Raw genomic sequence first — 23,338 nt, forward strand, 5'->3', positions numbered from 1 at the left:
AGGATTGGGAAACTTACTTCAGCCATCCTATATCAAAGAGAGGGGTGGGACCAGGGACCTCAGTCTGTTAGCTAAGACATCATCTCCTGTGATACTTACTTGCACTTAGGTCACTCATCCCTTGTTGCATTGGGGATCTTTGGTGTCATTCTGCTGGCCTTTCTCATCGCTCTCCTCTTGTGGACTCAAAGGCGAAGACAGCAACAGCGGCTTACAGGTCTGAGCCAAGTTATGGTCTATCTAATGTCTCTATGGGATAAGAAGGTTCTTGGGATAAAATACATATTATCTCACTGCATATACATATAAAACACAAATGTACACATATTAGACTCAAGAATCAAACAGCCAAAAGGATGGGACCTAGAAGAGGTTTAAAAAGTTTCTCCAAAAGAGGAAACAAGATTTCAGAGGAGAAAGGGGTTTGGGTTGGTTGAGGATTCTTGTATTCTATCTGTGTATTACTTGGGACACCATAGAATTGATAGTTTAGAATGAATATGCTTATATGGTTTAGGAGGAATCCTTTATTGCCCAAATATTTATCTGCTCCAACTATATACTTAGTACTCATTTAACTGTTCTGTTAAACGATGTACTGGGCTATGAAGATACAGACATTGATAGTCAAATGTTTCAGTCTTTGTGGAATTTCTAGTGGAAGAGATATATATGCAAACAAATAAAGTGCCATGTTGTATTGCATGTTAATATGTATAAGGAGCAAAAGTGGAATAGAGAAGGCAGTAATTAATGGGGGAGCAGAGGGAGAATTGGAGGCTTTTAGGAGGCTTTTGAGACATTTTGAAAATCAAGCTCAAAAAACTCAATTAGGTGCATTACAGGGAAAGAGAAAAACATGTACAAATCTAGTGAAGCTTCAAGGATGGTGCATGTGTCATTTTGAGGGGAAGTAAAGGTTGAGTTCAAGGAGAGAAGCTACTTATAAGGTTGCAGAAGGAGGGGGGAGCAAAGTATGAAGTCACTTACCCCATAGTAAGATTAATAGTCAAAGAGTATTATGTTGGGGGTGGGTAAAATAGTCAAGCTGTTTTTTTTTTTGAAAGTTCTATTTGATGACAGGATTGTGAAGGGTTGAAGGAAGACCACATTATTGGCAAGGTAGAATTTTGAAATAGTTGACATGAAAATGGAAAGGACTTGATAATGAGCATGGAGAAGAGAGAATGGATAGATTTCAGAGAGATTTATTTTTTAAAGCTCCAATGAATTAGAGAAGACTGCCACTTGCTCAGGGGGTGAAACTAGGGTGTAATACGATGGCAATAGGGGAGGTTTCACCTTACCCTACTGCACTTGAGTTTGTGGCATTATAAGGGAAAAGCTTGGTAGTAGAAAGGATGGAAACAAGACGAGGGCGTGGATCAAGATGGAGTATGTTTGCATTGCTGGGTAAAAGCACTAGGAGGGAGGATAAGTTTTATTATGATCTGCTGATCCCTAACCTAAGACCTCTGTTGTCAGTTTCCTTGAGAGGAGAGAATTCTGTCCACCAAATTCAATACCGGGAAATGAATTCTTCCCTGAAAGCAGATGATCTGGACGTGCTGACTTCCTCAGGTCTGTGGGTTCTTTGAGGGTCTTACAGCCCTAGGGTTCAGACCAGCAGCTACAGTTGCAGCTGAGGCATTCTATTTTAGCAGTGGAAAGAAATCTCAAACATGTAATTGGAAACATGCTGCATATAGGGAAGAAAGGCAGGAATGAATTACAAGTGACTCTTAGAGAACATAAAAACTGCAGTAGTACAATCTGGCCTACAGGTTTGTGATTATTACTGGTGGAGGTACAAGAACCAGGCAAGTAGAATACTATGACTTGGACCTCATTTTACTGAAACAAATTAATCTAAAAGGTTTCACTTTTTCACATCTCTTTCCCAATTCTTTCCATTCTTATGTCCTGCTATTTTCCTTTCTCTAACTTGATATTTATGAATATTTTCCTCTAAAAATCTAAAAATTTAACCTTCCTACATGTTTATCCCATAGAAGCCGTCACTATTTCCCATTATGTCATTCTGCTTTCTTTGTGCTCCAATTTCTGTTTAGCACCAATGCACTGATTCTGCCTCTGTGTAGACTAATTCTGCTGAGTTGGAAGAAATAGTCCAATACCCACTTGCTTCATGAAGGCTCAACACTTTCTCAGTATTCCTTACCTTCTAAAAATGCCTGCCTCACTTCTTCAATCCCAGAGGCTTGCTATTTGCTGCAACTATGTCAGGAAAACATATTTAAGGCATGGAAAAGGCTTCCTATGCCCCATAAATCACACTTGTTTGCCTTCCTAATTGTGGGCAATGCATTTCAATGTTCAAAGAGGTTCTAAGGCCCTTGAGGGGAGGTCTGATTTATTTCCCAGTAATTATTTTCTTCCTTTCAGAATATCCCAATGAGTCAGATGATTTTAATGATGCTGGGCTAATTTCTGTGTCTAAATCTCTTCCTATTTCTGGATGAAAAGAAGACCATTTTGAGGTACACTGAAAAGGAAGATGAGAATTCTAACCCAGGGAGGTGAGTGAGGAGAATTTATTTATGTTGTTCAAAACAGGTGCATTTTTTTGAAAATTGAGACCTCCTCTAGTATTAGAACAAAAAGAAAGAATGTGTATACACATACTTTCATACATTTGTATATATATTTATGTATGTATGTATATCCATATTCAGAATAGATAACAGCTCTTTATAAATGTGACTGTTATCCAACTCTTAGTTATATATTATTATTTTTAAAGATTTATTTACTTGAGACAGAGAGAGAGAGTGAGGGGAGAGGCAGAGGGAGAGAGAGGGAGAGAATCCCAAGCAGATTCCCGGCTGAGCATGGAGCCTGACTCAGGGCTCAATCCCACAACCCTGAGATCATGACCTGAGCTGAAATCAAGAGTCAGATGCACAACCAACTGTGCCATCCAGGCACCTCAACTCTTATTTATATATTCTAAGCAATAACAATGGTACATCATGGAGCTAAGGAGAAACTGGGTACATTAACATGAATAAATCTTTTCAAGATATTATAATGGTCATTTTGGGAAAAAGAAAAGACATATCAACACTTGTATAATTCATGTTATGGTAAAGGTAGTACAAGATAGAAAGTTTTCCTGAGAAATTGGAGGAGATTCTGAAGATGTGATATTCAAGGTAAATAAACATCAAATGATTGAAAGGTAGACAATTTTAGTGCAAGGACATAGCATGTACAAAGTATGGAAGCATAGAAAAGAACCACATCGTTGGGAAATAGTAAGGAGTTTTTCATTCAAAAATATGTATTGAGCTGCTGTGCCTGGCTGCCTCAGTTGGTAGAGTGTGCAGCTTTTGCTCTCAAGGTTGTAAATTTGGGCCCCACACTGGGTGTAGATAGATATTAGTTAAAAATAAAAATCTTTAAAAATATGTATTGAACATATTTATGGTGACAAGTGGTGTTCTGAGCACCGAAGGTTCATAAATAAAAGATACTATTGACAAAGACATGATTGTTTAATGTAAATCTCAAAGAAAGGAAGTGGTGAGAATCTAAGCTGAAAAGGCAAGCTGCATAGAGCCTTATAATGAATGGCCTTGTCTGCTATATATTCACATTCATATTTTATTTTAGGGACTGTTAGGGAGGGAGGCAATGGGCTTTGAAAAATTAAGCTGGGGCAAGACACAATCAGATTTACATTTCATAATTTGCTCTCATGCAGAAAGTAAAACAGAAGAAAATAGTGAATAGGTAAGAAATTTGTTAAGTTATACATCAAAAAGAAAAGATGGTGAAATGAGGTAGTGGATATAGTTTCTATTTTAAAAAGAAACAATTTGGGAGGACTGTATAGTTAGAAATGATATTTACCAAAGTATGGGTTTTTTTGTGGAAATAGGAAATAGAAATTGAGACACAGGATTAAAGCTGGGACTCTTAAAAGTATATAAATGTAAAGTATTAAATCATATATATACACATACACACATATAAGGTAATAAATTCTATATAGCTTGAAAATGATAAATATACACATGTATCAACATACATATATATGCATCTATCTATCTATCTATATAGATATCTATATATATCTTAACAATTGTTAAAAAATAGCCTCTGCTGGAGGGTATTATGCTGAGTGAAGTAAGTCAGTCGGAGAAGGACAAACATTATATGTTCTCATTCATTTGGGGAATATAAATAATAGTGAAAGGGAATATAAGGGAAGGGAGAAGAAATGTGTGGGAAATATCAGAAAGGGAGACAGAACGTAAAGACTGCTAACTCTGGGAAACGAACTAGGGGTGGTAGAAGGGGAGGAGGGCGGGGGGTGGGAGTGAATGGGTGACGGGCACTGGGGGTTATTCTGTATGTTAGTAAATTGAACACCAATAAAAAAAAATAGCCTCTGATGGATCATCACTGGTCAAAGCTATGAAAAGACAGTCCACACAGAATAAATTTCAAATGACAAATAGATATTTATAAATGCTCAAATTCACCAGTATATTCAGGCGATTCAAATTACAATTAACACTGAGATGTCACTTTATGTAAATCAGAGCACCAAAAATTTAAAACAGCACCAATATTTATTGCTGGTAGAAATACAGAGAAAATCATAATTTGAAACATTGCTAATTGGAAGTGGGAGGTGTGGTAGCCTTTGCAGAAAGCCATCTGGAAACAACTATGAAACATTTTTAAAATGCTCCGCAGATCCTTTCATGCAAAATTCTACCCCTGAGAGTTTCTTCCATACAGATTAAGCCACTAGTATGTAAGAACTTATATATAATGATTTCTTTTTATAGCATTGTTAATAATGGCAAAAGGCTGGAAACGGCATGAATGGCAGTGGCTAAAAAATTATGGTATGGCCAACTGAAGAAGGAAAAACAATCCACAAAAATGCAGTATCATTCCATTATATTCCATTATATCAAATATAATTAAATGTTTACACCTATAAGATTATATGTGTATATATGTATATAGGAACATTAAAAATTGAACAGCTTTGTTAGATTAGGACTACAAATGACTTTTGATTTATAACCTTGAACATATGAATATTATTCTATAATGAATAAGGATTAAACAACTTTTTCCTTAAAGAGAAATCACTGCTGAATCACTGCTTCAGAATCACATGGGGATACTTTTAAAAAATGGCACTTTGGGCTGTCAACATAGTTCTATGAAATAGAAATAACTCTTATGCATGCTGAAGTTTGCAAAGCATTGCATTTAAGTTTTCTGTTCAGGGATGTAGTATGCTTTATAATACATGTGAGTGTGTGTGTGCGTGTGTGTGTGTGTGTGTGTGTTGTAATATAACATATTATATTACAATGTAATTCTTCTGTGCAAGTATGTGTAAAGAAGAAAATAACAGTTTTTCTATTTATGGTTTCTCTTCAGCCTTTAAGATCCCTTGATGAAAACCCGAACTACGGAATGGAGCAAGAATCCACCTCATTCACTGAAGATTACAATACAATCCTTTGTCTCCCAGTATCCCAAAGACTGCTGCTGAATTTATAAAAATTAAATTGGTGAATGTGACTATTAAAAGTTGTTTATAAGACTTTCAAGGGGAATAAATAAAAAGGAATATTGCTGATTTGAATTTGCCTTAACATCTTGCTCTTTTTATTTTTTAAGATTTTATTTATTTATTCATAGAGACAGAGAGAGAGAGAGAGGCAGAGACACCGGCAGAGGGAGAAGCAGGCTCCATGCAGGGAGCCTGACGCGGGACTTGATACCTGGTCTCCGGGATCACGCCCTGGGCTGACGGCGGCGCTAAACCGCTGCGTCACCCGGGCTGCCCCAACATTTTGCTCTTGATTCATGAATCTCTGAGTAGGTTTTCTGACTTTTTTAAGGCTTTCATAAATATAACATGATGCCTTTTCATTTGACAGTGTTTCCATCTGCATATATGTTTTCTATTTTGCTTTAAGCAATAATTTTCTTCTTATTACCAAAACAAATTTGTTTTTCCTTAGTTTTTTTTTAAGAAAGTGACAGTTAATGATTATTGAAAGGTTAATAATATTTGTTACCTCTACAAGGCATGAATCTCATTGGTTCTTAATTGTTTTTTGTTATTGTAATTCTGGTCACTGACAAAATATGCACAGCAACACCTGGTAAAGGTACAAAGACTCAATGAGTCACTTCCTTGTTCCTTAGGACATTGTAACTAAAACTGAAATGAATGTGTAAATTACATCTTTTCTATATAAATGTAAGTTATAATGAAAATTCATGTTTTACTAAAAATCATATATCCATATTACATATTAGCATAGAAGATAACTTTTTAAAAATTATTTATTTATTTATTTATTTATTTGAGAGAGAGAGAGAGAGCAAGAGAGAGAGGGAGGAGGGGGAGAGGATAAAGAAGATTTCCCTAACAGGGGAGACTGACACGGGGCTTCATCCAGAGACTTCTGGATCATGACCTGAGCCAAAAGCAGACACTCAACTGACTGAGCCATCCAACCTTCCCAGAAGATAATATTTAAAGAAGGACATAACAATTCAACATTAAGCTCAGAGTCTTTTGTTAAATATCCCAGTGTTAGATGCAAATTGATTGGTAGCCTTTTCTCAGTATTCTGATATTGCCTACACTCTTTTCTGGCATTCAGGACTTCAAAGCTACTATATTGTGGAACCATGAAATTTGGCTCACTTGCCATTATTTCCTTCCTCTTTTCAATAACACATTAATATATATATGTATTTATTCACAAATATATATTACCTGACTTGTAATTAGGGGAATAGTTTATGGCATATAATTGAGTATTTAATGTGCAATACCTGACAAATAGTAGGTGCTTAGTAAGTATTGTTGAATAAAAGCATGAATGATTAAATGATTTAATATATTTACATCAAATATATGTCAGGAATTTACCATAATAAATAATTATATATAATAGGTATCAAATTATAGGATACACTTATAGGAAACCCACCTATATAATAATTAACATAAATATTTATGTGCATACTTTACAATAATATATAATATGAATAGAATTTCTACCTATATTTAGATTTATTTAACCAAAATTATGTATGAAACATTAATTGTTAAAATACTTTGTTATTAATACACAAATGGGGGGGGGTAAATGAAAATTATGATGGTACTTCCAGAATTTTCACAATTTTTTGAGAGAACTTATTATATGCATATATGCACATGTCCCCTGGATGGTGAAATTCTACTCCATGTAATAATAGTTAACGTGTGTTAACACCAGAAACTACTTTAAATGTTTTACATGAGTTTACAACTAAATCCTCACAGTAATTTGTGAGTTTAATACCCATTTTAGGTTTGGAAAAACTGAAGGACACAGTAGTTAAATAACTTGCCTAAAAACATGCAACTAGTAAGTGACAACGCTGAAATCTGAGGCTGGATACTCTGGTTCTAGAGGCCATGCTCTTAACCATGGTATGGTATATGCCAACTTTTGAAGTGAAATTCAGTTTTCATGGGGTGAAGACATTTCCAAACTTCATTCTTTTATACCCATTCAAGTGTAATTTGTGATGCTGTTACTATTTGTAGAGAACCTGTTTGCTCTGATGAAATAGGCCAAGAGTAGAGTATGGGCCACATCCACAGAAAAAAGGACCAAATCTGTATTAGCAAAATTGTCCTTTCAACTTTTGCCTATGTTTCTCTGTCCCAAGTCTAACTTTCTCAAGATGCTCAAATGCTCTCATTTTTCATGTCGGTATTACTTGGCCACTTAAATCACTTGGTTAAAAAATAATGTTCTCTGAATTTTAAAAGCAGCAAGAGAAAAGAAAGCAGTTATATACAACAGAAACCCCATAAGTCTATCAGCTGATTTTCAGTACAAACTTTGCAGGCCAGAAAGGAGTGGCATGATATATTCAAAGTACTGAAAGGAAAACATCTATAGCCAAAAATACCACATCCAGCAAGGTTATCATTCAGAATAGAAGGAGAGATAAAGAGTTTCCCAGACAAACAAAAGCTAAAGGAATTCATCACCACTAATCTAGCCCTACAAGAAATGTTAAAGGGGATCCTTTAGGTGGTAAAGAAAGACCACAAGTAGTAGGAAGAAAATCAGAAAGCACAAAAGTAGTAAAAAAAATTTAAGTATACCTATAAAAGTCAGTGAAGAGATTCACAAAATAAAACGATGTAAAAAGTATGGCATCACATACCTAAAACATGGTGGGGAGAGGAGTAAAAATGACCATCAACTAAACATAGACTGCATGATGCAGAAGATGTTATATACAAACTGGATAGTAACCACAAATCAAAACCAGTAATAGGGGAGTCCCTGGGTGGCTCAGTGGTGTAGCATCTATCTTTGGCCCAGGGCATGATCCTGGAGTCCCAGGATGGAGTCCCTGCATGGAGCCTGCTTCTCCCTCTGCCTGTGTCTCTGACCCCCCGCCCCCCCTCCCCCGCTCTCCGTGTCTTTCATGAATAAATAAATAAAATCTTTTAAAAAAGCCAGTAATAGATATGCAAAAAATAAATAGAAAGGAATTCAAATCTATCACTAAAGAAAACTAGCAAACCATGAGAGAAGAGAGCAGGAGAAACAGAGAACTTCAAAAACAACCACAAAACAAGTAACAAATGACAGTAAGTACATACCTATCAATAATTAGTTTGAACACAATGGACAAAATGCTCCAATCAAAAGACGTAGAGTGATGAAATGGATTTAAAAAAAAAAAAATCTATATCCTGCCTATGCCAGACTCATTTCAGACCTAAAGACCTAAAAACACAGGCAGATTGAAAGTGACAGGATGGAAAAGCATTTATCATGCAAATGGAAATGAAAAGAAAGCTGGGGTAGGAATACTTATATTGAACAAAACAGTCTTTAAAACACTTAACAAGAGACAAAGAGGGACAGGAAGATATAACAATTGTAAATATTTATGCTCGACATGAGAGCACTGAAATAATAAAGCAGCTAATAACAAGCATAGAGGAAGTAATTGATAGTAATACAATAATAGTAGGGGATTTTGTTAATGAAAATGTCTGTTAATGAGTAGATCATCCAAACAGAAAATCAACAAGTAAATAGCGGCTTTGAATAACACATTGGACCAAATGGATCTAACAGTTATCTTCAGAACATTTTATCTCCAAAACAGCAGAATAATATTCTTTTCAAGTGTACATGGAACATTCTCTAGAATAGATCATGTATTAGGCCACAAAACAAGTCTCAACAAGTTCAAAAAGTTGAAGTCATATTATGCATTTTTTTCTGGCCACCATGCCATGCATGGAACTAGTAATAAACCACAAGAAAAAAAATCTGAAAAAGAACACAAATACATGGAGGTTTACAACATGCCATTAAACAAAGAGTGGATAAACCAAGAAATCAAAGAGAAAAATTTTAAAAGTACATGGAGATAAATAAAAATGAAAACACAACAGTTTAAAATCTTTGGGGTATAGCAAAAGCTGTTTGAAAAGGAAAATTTATGGCAGTACAACCTTACTTCAAGAAGCAAGAAAAATCACAAATAAAAAACCTAACTTTATACTTAGAAAAAGGACTAACCAGTAGAAGAAAGAAAATAATAAAGATCAGAGCGGAAAGAATGAAATGGAAACTTTAAAAAATAAATAAGAATGGAACAGGGGCAGCCCCGATGGTGCAGTGGTTTAGTGCCACCTGCAGCCCGGGGCCTGATCCTGGAGACCCGGGATTGAGTCCCACGTGGAGCTCCCTGCATGGAGCTTCCTTCTCCCTCTGCCTGTGTCTCTGCCTCTCTCTCTCTGAATAAATAAATGAAAACTCTTAAAGAAGAAAGGAGAAGAAGAAGAAGAAGAAGAAGAAGAAGAAGAAGAAGAAGAAGAAGAAGAAGAAGAATGGAACAGATCAATGAAACCTGGTTCTTTGAAAAAATCAACAAAATTGATAAACTTTTAGCCAGACTCATCCTTACACACACACACACACACACACACACACACACACACACAGAGGACTCAATAAAATCAGAACTGAAAGGGAAGAAATAATGACTGATGCCACAGAAATACAAAATATTATGAGATTATGAAAAATTATATTCCAACCAACTGCACAACTTAGAAGAAATGGACCAATTCCTAAAAACATATAACCTACCAAAACTAATCAAGAAGAAATAAAAAATTTGAACAGACCAATTGCCAGCAATTACACTGAATCAGTAATCAAAAAAACTCCCAACAAACAAAAGTCCAGGGCCATATACTTTCACAGGTGAATTTTACCAAATGTTTAAAGAAGAGTTAATACCTATCCTTCTAAAACTTTTCCAAAAAATAGAAGATAAAGGAAAATTTCCAAAATCATTCTTTGAGGCTAGCAGTATTCTGACATCAAAGCCATGTAAAGAAATCACACACACACACACACACACACACACACACACACACACATACAACTACAGGCCAATATCTGATGAACATAGATGCAAAAATCCTCAAAAAAACTAGCAAGATGGTGGAAGAGTAGGGGTCCTCAACTCAACTGGCCCCACCAACTTACCTAGATAACTTTCAAAACATCCTGAACACTTTACAAATTCGACCTGAGATTTAAAGGGAGAACAGCCAGAACACTACAGAAGAAGGGTTTTCACTTCTAGTAAGAATCAACTAAGGTGAAATTTACTTAGGTCGTGGTTGATATTCTTGACTCAGCCCACTCTTACAGTCCATCTGTACTGAACAAAATGACTAAAAGGAAGAATTCACCACAAAAGAAAGAAGCAGAAACAGTACTCTCTGCCACAGAGTTACAGAATATGGATTACAATTCGATGTCAGAAAGCCAATTCAGAAGCACAAATATATGGTGGCTCTGGAAAGAAAGCATAAAGGATTCTACAGACTTCATGACTGCAGAATTTAGATCTAATCAGGCCGAAATTAAAAATCAATTAAATGAGATGCAATTCAAACTGGATGTCTTAAAGATGAGGGTTAATGAGGTGGAAGAAAGAGTGAGTAACATAGAAGACAAGTTGATGGCAAGGAATGAAGCTGAGGAAAAAAGAGGTAAACAATTAAGAGACCATGAGGAAAGGTTAAGGGAAATAAATGATAGCCTCAAAAGGAAGAATCTGCATATAATTGGGGTTCCAGAAAATGCCAAGAAGGACAGAGGGCCAGAAAGCATATCTGAACAAATCATACCTGAGAACTTCCTTAATTTGGGGAGGGAAACAGGCATTCAGGAGATAGATCGAGGAGATAGAGAGGTCTCCCCCCAAATCAATAAAAACCATTCAACACTTTGACATTTAATAGTGAAACTTGCAAATTCCAAAGATAAAAGGAAATCCTTAAAGCAGCAAGAGACAAGAGATCCTTAACTTATATGGGGAGAAATATCAGATTAATAGCAGACCTCTCCACAGAGACCTGGCAGTCCAGAAAGGGCTGGCAGGATATATTCAGGACCTAAATGAGAAGAACATGAAGCCAAGAATACTCTATCCAGCAAGGCTCTCATTCAGAATAGAAGGAGAAATAAAGAGTTTACAAGATAGGCAGAAACTGAAAGAATATGTGACCACCAAACCAGCTCTGCAAGAAATATTAAGGGGGACCTGTAAAAGAAAGAGGAAGCCAAAGAAACAATCCACAAAAACAGGGACTGAATAGATATTACGATGACACTCAATTTATATCTTTCAATAGTTACTCTGAATATGAATGGCCTTAATGATCCCATCAAAAGACACAGGGTTTCAGACTGGATAAAAAAGCAAGATCCATCTATCTGCTGTCTACAAGAGACTCATTTTAGACCTAAAGACACCTCCAGCCTGAAAATGAAAGGCTGGAGACCAATTCATTATTCAAATGATCCTTAAAAGAAAGCAGGGGTAGCAATCCTCATATCAGATAAATTAGTTTATCCCAGAGACCGTAGTAAGAGATGAAGAAGGACACTACATCATACTTAAAGGGTCTATCCAACAAGAAAACCTAACAATCATGAATATTTATGCCCCTAATGTGGGAGCTGCCAAGTATATCAATCAATTAATAACCAAAGTAAAGACATACTTAGATAATAATACACTAACAGTAGTAGACATCAACACAGTACTTCCTGCAAATCACAGATTTTCAAGGCACAACATCACCAAAGAAACAAGGGCTTTAATTGATACACTGGGCAAGATGGATTTCACAGATATATACAGAATTTTCTATCTGAACACAACTGAATACACAATCCTCTCAAGTTCATATGGAACTTTCTCAGTAGACCACATACTGGGTCAGAAATCAGGTCTCAATCCATACCAAAAAATTGAGATTGTCCCCTACATATTTTCAGGCCATAATGCTTTGAAACTAGAACTAAATCACAAGATGAAATTTGGTAGAAACTCAAACACGTGGAGGTTAAAGGGCATCCTACTAAAAGATGAAAGGGTCAACCAGGAAATTAGAGAAGAATTAAAAGGATTCATGGAAACTAATGAAAATGAAGATATAACAATTCAAAATCTTTGGGATACAGCAAAAGCAGTCCTGAGGGGGAAATACATCGCAATACAAGCATCCCTCAAAAAACTGGAAAAAATTCAAATACAAAACCTAACCTTGCACCTAAAGGAACTGAAAAGAACAGCAAATAAAATCTACACCAAGCAGAAGAAGAGAGTTAATAAAGATTTGAGCAGAACTCAATGGAACAGAGACCAGAAGAACTGTGGAACAGATTAACAAAACCAGGAGTTGGTTCTTTGAAAGAATTAATAAGATAGATAAACAATTAGCCAGCCTTATTAAAAACAAAAGAGAAAAGACTCTAATTACTAAAATCACAAATGAAAGAAGAGAGATCACAACAAAAACCAAGGAAATACAAATGATTTTAAAAACATATATGAGCAGCTATACGCCAATAAATTAGGCAATCTAGAAGAAATGGGCGCATTTCTGGAAAACAACAAACTACCAAAACTGGAACAGGAAGAAATAGAAAACATGAACAGGCTGATAACTAGGGAGGAAATTGAAGCAGTCATCAAAAACCTCCCAAGACACAAAAGTCCAGGGCCAGATGGCTTCCCAGGGGAATTCTATCAAACTTTTAAAAAAGAAACCATACCTATTCTACTAAAGATGTTCCGAAAGATAGAAAGAGATGGAATACTTCCAAACTCATTCTATGAGGCCAGCATCACCTTAATTCCAAAACCACACAAAGACCCCACCAAGAAGGAGAATTATACACCAATATCCCTGATGAACACAGATGCAAAAATTCTCAACAAGATACTAGCCAGAGGGGATAGAGGGGATCCCTGGGTGGCTCAGTGGTTTAGCGACTGTCTCTGGCCCAGGGAGTGATCTTGGAGTCCCTGGATCAAGTCCTACATCGGGCTCCCTGCATGGAGCCTCCTTCTCCCTCTGCCTGTGTCTCTGCCTCTCTCTGTGTGTCTCTCATGAGTAAATAAATAAAATCTTAAAAAAAAAGATACTAGCCAATAGGATCCAACAGTACATTAAGAAGATTATCCACCTTGACCAAGTGGGATTTATCCCCAGGATACAAGGCTGGTTCAACACTCGTAAAGCAATCAATGCAATAGATCATATCAACAAGAGAAAAAACAAGAACATATGATCCTCTCAATAGATGCAGAGAAAGCATTTGACAAAATACACCATCCATTCCTGATCAAAACTCTTCAGAGTGTAGGGATAGAGGGAACATTCCTTAGCATCTTAAAAGCCATCTATGAAAAGCCCACAGCAAATATCATTCTCATGGGGAAACACTGGGATCCTTTCCTCTAAGATCAGGAACACGACAGGGATGTCCACTCTCACCACTGCCAATCAACATAGTACTGGAAGTCCTAGCCTCAGCAATCAGGCAACAAAAAGAAATAAAAGGCATTCAAATTTGCAAAGAAGAAGTCAAACTCTCCCTCTTTCACAGATGACATGATGCTGTATATAGAAAACCCAAAAGACTCCACTGTAAAATTGCTAGAACTCATACAGCAATTTGGCAATGTGGCAGGATACAAAATCAATGCCCAGAAATCAGTGGCATTTCTATACACTAACAATGAGCCTGAAGAAAGAGAAATTAAGGAGTCAATCCCATTTACAATTGCACCCAAAAGCATAAGATACCTAGGAATAAACCTAACTAATGAGGTAAAGGATCTATACCCTAAAAACTACAGAACACTTCCGAAAGAAATTGAGGAAGACACAAAGAGATGGAAAAATATTCCATGCTCATGGATTGGCAGAATTAATATTGTGAAAATGTCAATGCTACCCAGGGCAATTTACACATTTAATGCAATCCGTATCAAAATACCATGGATTTTCCTCAGAGAGTTGGAACACATAATCTTAAGACTTGTGTGGAATCAGAAAAGACCCCAAATAGCCAGGGAAATATTGAAAAAGAAAACCAGAGCTGGGGACATCACAATCCGGGATTTAAAGTTGTACTACAAAGCTGTGATCATTAAGACAGTATGGTACTGGCACAAAAATAGACACATAGATCAATGAAACAGAATAGAGAATCCAGAAATGGGCCCTCAACTCTATGGTCAACTAATATTCGACAAAGCAGAAAGACTATCCACTGGAAAAAGGACAGTCTCTTCAATAAATGGTGCTGGGAAAACTGGACATCCACATGCAGAAGAATGAAACTAGACCATTCTCTTACACCATACACAAAGGTAAACTCAAAATGGATGAAAGATCTAAATGTGAGACAAGATTCCATCAGAATCCTAGAGGAGAACACAAGCCACATCCTTTTTTAACTTGGCCACAGCAACTTCTTACAAGATACATCTATGAAGGCAAGGGAAATAAAAGCAGAAATGAACTATTGGGACTTCATCAAAATAAAAGCTTCTACATAGCAAAAGAAACAGTCAACAAAACTAAAAGACAACCTACAGAATGGGAGAAGATATTTGCAAAGGACATATCATATAAATGGCAGTATCCAAGATCTATAAAGAACTTATTAAACTCAACAGCAAAGAAACAAACAATCCAATCATGAAATGGGCAGAAGACACAAACAGAAATTTCACCAAAGAAGACATAGACATGGCCAACAAGCACATGAGAAAACGCTTCACATCACTTGCCATCAGGGAAATACAAATCAAAACCACCATGAGATACCACCTCACACCAGTGAGAATGGGGAAAATTAACAAGACAGGAAACAACAAATGTTGGAGAGGATGTAGGGAAGGGAGAACCCTCTTGCACTGTTGGTGGGAATGTGAACTGGTACAGCCACTCTGGAAAACAGTGTGGAGTTTCCTCAAAGAGTTAAAAACAGACCTGCCCTACGACCCAGCAATTGCACTGCTGGGGATTTACCCCAAAGATACAGAAGTAGTGAAACGGCAGGACACCTGCACCCCAATGTTTATAGCAGCCATGTCCACAATAGCTAAACTGTGGAAGGAGCCTTTGTTTCCATCGAAAGATGAATGGATAAAGAAGCTGTGGTCTACATATACAATGGAATATTACTCAGCCATTAGGAATGAAGATGGATACCCACCATTTGCTTGGACATGGATGGAACTGGAGGGTATTATGCTGAGTGAAGTAAGTCAATCTGAGAAGGACAAACATTATATGGTCTCACTCATCCGGGGAATATAAAAAATAGTGAAAGGGATTATAGGGAAAAGGAGAGTAAATGAGTGGGAAATATCAGAGAGGGTGACAGAACATGAGAGACTCCTAACTCTGAGAAACGAACAAGGGGTAGTGGAAGGGGAGGTGGGCAGGGGGATGGGGTGATTGGGTGATGGGCACTGAGGGGGGCACTTGACGGGATGAGAACTAGCTGTGATAGTATATGTTGGCAAATTCAACTCCAATTTAAAAAATGCACAAAAAAACAAAGAAAAACCCGCAAAATATTAGCAAACCAAATTCAACAATACATTAAAAAATAATTTGCAGGAACCCCATTAAAATAATAATTTGCTCATTAGTTGAGCATGTGCCATCACCTCAGGTCATGTTCCTGGGGGCTGGGATCAAGTCCTGCATTGGCCTCCACCCAGGGAGTCTCCTTTTCCCTCTCCCTATGTCTCTGCCTCTCAGTGTCTCTCATGAATAAATAAATAAAATCTTTAAAAAAAATCATTTGCCACAATCAAATGGGATTTATTTCCAGGATGAAAGTGTGGTACAATATTTGCAAATAAATCAACATGATGATTCATATTATCAACAAGAGAAAGGATGAAAATCATATGATTATCTCAATAGATACAGAAAAAGTATGTGACAAAGTAAAACATCCATTCATGATAAAAGCCCTCAACAAAGTAAGTTTAGAGGGAATATATATTAACATAATAAAATATTATTTTTGTAATAATATATGAAAAAAACATAGCTAACATCATACTCAATGGTGAAAAACTGAGTGCTTTTCCCCTAAGATCAGAAACAAGACAAGATGTCCACTCTCACCACTTTTATTCAACATAGTACTGGAAGTCCTAGCCACAGCCATCAGACAGCATACAGAAATGAAAGGCATCCACATTGGTGAGGAAGAAATAAAACTTTCACTATTTGCAGATGACATGATACTATATATTGAAAACTCCAAAGACTCTACCAAAAAAACGACTAGAATTGATAAATAAATTCAGTAAGGTCACAGGGTACAAAACTAATGTCCAGAAATCTGTTGCATTCTATACACTAATAATGAAGTAGCAGAAAGAGAAAATAAGAAAACAATCCCATTTACAATCACACCAAAAATAATAAAATACCTAGGAATAAACTTAGCCAAGTTGACGAAAGACTTGTACTTGGGGTGCCTGTGTGATTCAGTCAGTTATGTGTCTACCTTTGGCTCAGGTCATGATCCCAGGGTCCTGGGATTGAGCCCCTTGTTGGACTCCCTGCTCATGAGGAGTCTGCTTCACCCTCTCCCTATCCTCCTTCCGCTGCCTGTGCTCTCTATCTCTGTCAAATAAATAAATAAAATCTCTTAAAAAAGAAAGACCTATACTCTGAAAACTATAAAACATTGATGAAAAAAATTGAAGATGACACAAAGAAATGGAAAGACATTGTATGCTAATGAACTGAAGCATAAATATTGTGAAAATGTCCATACTATCCAAAGCAATCTACACATTTTCTACAATCTCTATCAAAATACCACCAGCATTTTTTACAGAGCTAGAACAAATACTCTTAAAATTTGTATGGGACCACAAAAGACCCCAAATAACCAAAGCAATCTTTAAAAGAATAAACTGGAGGTATCACAATCCCAGATTTCAAGATATAGTACAAAGCTGTAATAATTCAAACAGTATGGTACTGGCACAAAAACAGATCCATTGACAATGGAACAGAACAGAGAGCCCAGAAACAAGCCCATGAATATATGGCCAATTAATATTTGGCAAAGGAGGCAAGAATATGCAATTGGAAAAAGACAGTGTCTTTAACAAACTGTGTTGGAAATACTGGAAAGCTATGTGCAAAAGAACAAAACTGGACCACTTTCTTATACCATATACAAAAATAAATTTAAACTGAATTAAAGACGATTTAATGTGATACCTGAAACCATAAAAATCTTAGAAGGGAGAAGAGGCAGTAATTTCTCTAACATCAACCAAAACAACATTTTTCTAGATATTTCTCTTGAGGCAAGGGAAAAAAAAGCAAAAATAAATTATTAAGACTACATCAAAATGAAAAGCTTGTGCACAACAAAGGAAATAATCAAGAAAACTAAAAGACAATCTACTGAATGGGAAAATATATTTGAAAATGACATATCTGATAAGGATTAATATCCAAAATATTTAAAGAACTTATGCAACTCAACATACACATAAAAATAGATAATCTAATTAAAATTGGGCAGAAGACATGAAAAGACATTTTTCCAAAGAAATACAGATGGTCAACAGACACCTGAACAGATGCTCAACATCACTCATCATCTGGGAAATGTAAATCTAAACCACAATGAGGTATCACCTCACACCTGTCAGAATGGCTAAAATAAAAAAATGCAAGAAACAAGTGTTGGTGAGGATGTGGAGAAAAAGGAATCCTCCTGCACTGTTGGTGAGAATGTAAACTGGTGCAGCCACTGTGGAAAACAATATGGAAATTCCTCAAGAAATTAAAAATAGAACTATCATATAATCTAGTAATTCCACTACCGGATATATACCCAAAGAATAGGGAAACACTAATTCAGTTTTTCTCTGGTTGACTTCAACTTTCTCGCCCTCTCTCTTTCTTTCTTTCTCAATTGAACATAGGATACAAAGTATAGTAGTGTGTGGTGTGTTCTCATCTTGCTTTGGTGTCCTTTTTTTTTTTTTTTGTATATGTTTTTTTTAATTGGAGTTCGATTTGCCAGCATATAGTATAGCTACCCAGTGCTCATCCCGTCAAGTGCCCCCCTCAGTGCCCATCACCCAGTCACCCCATCCCCCTGCCCACCTCCCCTTCCACTACCTCTTGTTCGTTTCCCAGAGTTAGGAGTCTCTCATGTTCTGTCACCCTTTCTGATTTTTCCCACTCATTTTTTCTCCTTTCCCTTATAATCCCTTTCACTACTTTTTATATTCCCCATATGAGTGAAACCATATAATGTTTGTCCTTTTCCAATTGACTTACTTCACTCAGCATAATACCCTCCAGTTCCATCCATGTTGAAGTAAATGGTGGGTATTCGTCATTTCTAATGGCTGAGTAATATTCCATTGTATACATAGACCACATCTTCTTTATCCATTCGTCTTTTGATGGACACCGAGGCTCCTTCCATAGTTTGGTTATTGGGGATGTTGCTGCTATAAACATTGGGGTGCAGGTGTCCTGCTGTTTCACTGCATCTGTATCTTTGGGGTAAATTCCCAGCAGTGCAATTGCTGGGTCATAGGATATCTCTATTTTTAACTCTTTGAGGAACCTCCACACAGTTTTCCAGAGTGGCTGTACCAGTTTGCATTTCCACCAACCGAGCAAGAGGGTTCCGCTTGGTGTCCTTTGAGTATGTTGGACCTGTGGTTTGGTGTCTATCATTAGATAATTAGTAATCAATCAAGTAATTCTTGATCATTATTTCTTCTGCCTAGTTTCATCATGATTTTACTCCTGGTATTCCAATTATAAGTATGTTGTACTATTGCATATTATCCTGCAGTTTTTGGACATCCTGTTCTATCTTTGTTCAGTCCTTGTTGTTGATTCTTCCCCAAATATTCCCCAATTATGTCTTCAAGTAATTATGCCCTGTGTAATCCCCTCCCCTTGTGGGTGGGCTGAACCTAATGACTTGCTTCTAATGAAAAAAAAAATATGGCAAAAAATGCTGAGATGTCACTTTGAAGATTCAGTTATAAAAGACCACAGTTACATCTTTGTAGTATTCTATCTTTCATGCTGCAAGAGTTCAGACTCTCTCTCTATGGAGAGGTCGATATGGCAAGGAACTAAATGCAGCCTCTGTCTGAGCAAGAAATAGCATTTCTCAAATACAACATCCCATAACACACTGAATCCTGCCAACAATCTTATTAGTGACTGTGTTAGTCTGCTTGGCTGCATAACAAAATACTATGGATTGGGTGTCCTAAACAACTGAAATTTATTTTCTCACATTTCAGGAGACTAGAAATCCATGATCAAGGTGTCGGGAAACTTGGTGTGTAGTGAGAGTTCTTCCTGCCTTGCAGATGGTTACCTTCTCATCAAGTTCTCACACAGCCTTTCCCCTGTATGCATGCAAAAAAGACAGCTCTCTGGGATCTCCTCCTCTTTGTATAAGGACACCAATCCTATTGGTTTGGGGCCCTACATTTATAATCCAATTTAACCTTAATTATCTTCCTGGTGGCCCTATCTCCAAATGCAATCACATTGTGTGTTAGAGTTTCAACCTATAAATTTGGGGAGGACACAATTCAATCCATAAGTGACCATGGAAGCAGATCTTTCTTCAGTCAAATCTTTAAGTGAAAGATTTAAGCGAACCACAGCCTAGGTGACAACTGGATTACAGCCTTATGAGAGACGTCAAAGCAGAGTATCCAGCTACTACCCAAAGAGAAAGTTATCACATTCAACATACCTGTTCATTATAAAGGTGAGAAAGAGACCCAAACATTTAGATCAGGAATTGTTACCAAGAATCTGAGAGAGATAACTTTGGGAGACTGAAAATGGAGGAAGCCTAAAGCAGACCACATTTGTTGTGGTGGCAAGTATCAGTACGTATGTTTTTTCAAAGGACCCCAACAACCAGGTATTTGTTGTTCTATGTTTTTAGTTCACACTTCACTTATTTATCTGTTGTAGTTTACTCTGGATTGTGTCAACTTGAAAATTTCAAAGAAGTGAAAATGGTTCCAGTCACCCTGTATTTTGAAAATTTCAGGAAGTTGTGGCTGAGAAACAAGGTACCAGACCAAGTTTCAGTACCCTCCCTTTGCATCCTCCATTCTTTATATCATATGACATTGTGCTAGATCATAAATTATATTTCTCCAACACTTCTTTTTTATTTTCTTCTCCAATATTTATTTCATCTCCAGCTTTTCCAGAAAAAGTTCTCCCTGTTTCTGGCTTGGTCATTTACCTCTGCTCTGAGAAAAAGAGACAACATCAGAGGTATAGCTATCTTATATCTAGCAAGCACTGAGATTTAATCAGATGGCTGCTGCTTCTTCTTGTTCTTCTTCTTCTTTTTCTTTTTCTTCTTCTTCCTCTTCAAGTAGGCTCCATGCCCACATGGAGTCCAACTCAGGGCTTGAATTTGCAACCCTGAGACCAAGACCTGAGCTGAGATCAAGAGTCCAATGTTTAGGGGCACCTGGGTGGCTCAATCAGTTAAGCATCTGCCTTAGATTCAGGTCATGATGCTGGAGTCCTGGGATCCCCACATTGGGCTCCTTGCTCAGGGGGTCTGCTTCTCCCTCTGCCCCTTACCCTGCTCATGCTATCTCTCTCTCTCTCAAATAAACAAATAAAATTATAGAAAGAAAAGAGAAAGAAAGAAAGAAAGAAAGAAAGAAAGAAAGAAAGAAAGAAAGAAAGAAAGAGAGAAAATCCAGCTGTGAGTCTTGTAATTTCCACCTAAGCCCTTTACCACAGCCAGTTGTAATTTATATGCTAAAATAAACAAACCCGATGACATAGTTTACCTTTTAAGTAAAGTCCACACAAACCTTTTCACACAAAATCTGAATCTTTTTGAAGTTTAGGATGGCAGTTTGCAGTTCCCCTTACTCTGTGAGAGCTTTCAGGCATATTCTTTAACTTCCTTTGCTGTTTCATATGCTAACGTGACAAGGAAGTAACAAGGGAAACACAACCTCAGCTTTTATAATGACTTCTTCTTTCTAATGCCAGTAACTTAATTTTACCATCTTCTGATTTCCAATGAACAGATCTGTCTTTACATCATTAGTATACTTCTGAGGCATGTATAATAGGATCCAGGAATTATTTCTTTCTTTAATATTAAAACTTTTTTTTTAAGATTTATTTATTCACTTGAAGAGAAAGCAGAGGTGTGGGGTAGAGTGACAAACTCCACACTGAGCACAGTCTGATGCAGAGCTTGATCCCACGACCCTGAGATCATGACCTGAGCCTAAATCAAGAGTCAGAGGCTTAACCGACTAAGCCACCCAGGTGCCTCCAAAAATTATTTCTTAAGGCTCAGGAAAAGATAATCTCATAATGATGCAACCTCAAAACCCGTGGCATATTGGTAAGAGTTTACTTTTATTTTGTACTGTCATTTGAAAGACAGTGGGTGTGGTAGGAATATGTATGTCAACAGATATAAATATTATACAGTAAGGACAAACAGAGAGGAAATGAAAAATATTTTTTTTTTAATGAAAAATATTTTTAAAAAATATTGGAGGTTTTTGGTGTTTCGTGCAGCAGCAATAGTGGAAGCAGAATTTGAATCCGAGAAAAGAAAATCACTACTAAAGTCAACAAAAATAAGTGATAAAAGCCATGGACTAGAAATCATACAAGGATATGAAGTTGTAAAAATGAAAATAAGGCAGAGAGAAACGCATATTTATTGTTACCAAATGCTAGGTGCTATAGTAAATGCTTTACATCATTTCCATTTAATTCTCACAAGTAACCTAAGATGTAGGTGTTATTGTTCCCATTGTTAAATAGAAAACAAACGTTTATAAAGACTATCTGGTTTGGGGCAGCCCGGGTGGCTCAGCAGTTTAGCACTGTCTTCAGCCTGGGGCCTGATCCTGGGGTCCAGGGATTGAGTCCCATGTCAGGCTCCCTGCACAGAGCCTGCTTCTCCCTCTGCCTGTGTCTCTGCACCTCTCTCTCTCTCTCTCTCTCTCTGTATGTGTCTCTCATGAATAAATAAATAAAATCTTAAAAAAAAAAAAAGACTACCTGGTTTATGTAAGGTCATATAGTAAATTCCAAAATGCACTTAAACCCAGGACCAGCAAAATCCAAACACTTGATCTGTTATAAATTTTAGTTAAGAAAAATAAAAAGAAATTCTAAGGAAGAAAATGAAGAACAAGTCTCTGATGGACCCCAAAGAGTAAGAATGGACAAAGGAAAAGGCAGAAAATTTAAGGCAGTTTAAGCATCTGCCTTAGATTCAGGTCATGATGCTGGAGTCCTGGGATCCCCACATTGGGCTCCTTGTTCAGGGGGTCTGCTTCTCCCTCTGCCCCTCACCCTGCTCATGCTCTCTCTCTCTCTCAAATAAACAAATAAAATTATAGAAAGAAAAGAAAGGAAAGAAAGAGAGAGAGAGAAAGAAGAAAGAAAGAGAGAGAAAGAAGAAAGAAAGAAAGAAGAAAGAGAGAAAGAATGAGAGAGAAAGAAAGAAAGAGAGAAAGAAAGAATGAGAGAGAAAGAGAAAGAGAGAAAGAAAGAAAGAAAGAAAGAAAGAAAGAAAGAAAGAAAGAAAGAAAGAAAGAAAGAAAGAAAGAAAGAAAGAAAAAAAGGATTTTGGCCAGTAAGTATTCCAGAGCATATTTGAAATTAGTGATAACCTTTAAATTTACATGTCCTAGACATTTAGTGGAAATAAGTAATGTCAAAGGGTCAGTGGACTGAAACGGATTTTCTGCTGTCTGAGACTTGAGGCTTAAACAGTGTGGAGGCTTCTGAAAATGCCATGCTACTTCTGTTGGTGCTGTGTCCATGCCACTCCTCAGGGTGCTACTACTTACAGTC

General features: G+C 36.8%; 1 protein-coding gene and 1 long non-coding RNA gene across 6 annotated transcripts in view; one reads left to right on the forward strand and one right to left on the reverse strand.

The window, feature by feature from the left end:
• The window catches only part of CD163 (CD163 molecule), a 30,718-nt gene extending 25,077 nt beyond the window's left edge, over positions 1–5,641 (forward strand). Inside the window, exons 14-17 of one of the 3 annotated variants that reach the window (XM_072799150.1) lie at positions 110–217; positions 1,486–1,581; positions 2,407–2,540; positions 5,434–5,641. In XM_072799150.1, coding sequence (XP_072655251.1) covers positions 110–217; positions 1,486–1,581; positions 2,407–2,483 — 281 coding nt within the window. In that variant the 3' untranslated portion in view covers positions 2,484–2,540; positions 5,434–5,641. The remainder of the gene's footprint in view (positions 1–109; positions 218–1,485; positions 1,582–2,406; positions 2,541–5,433) is intronic. The other 2 variants (XM_072799151.1, XM_072799152.1) reach the window with 2 other exon arrangements.
• The window catches only part of LOC140617544 (uncharacterized), a 78,670-nt gene that overhangs the window by 19,484 nt on the left and 35,848 nt on the right, over positions 1–23,338 (reverse strand). For all 3 annotated transcript variants that reach the window (XR_012017760.1, XR_012017761.1, XR_012017758.1), the window contains one exon: positions 100–249. This is a non-coding gene — a long non-coding RNA (uncharacterized lncRNA). The remainder of the gene's footprint in view (positions 1–99; positions 250–23,338) is intronic.

The sequence above is a fragment of the Canis lupus genome, chromosome 25 (assembly GCF_048164855.1).
Source record: "Canis lupus baileyi chromosome 25, mCanLup2.hap1, whole genome shotgun sequence".
Lineage (NCBI taxonomy): Eukaryota > Metazoa > Chordata > Mammalia > Carnivora > Canidae > Canis > Canis lupus.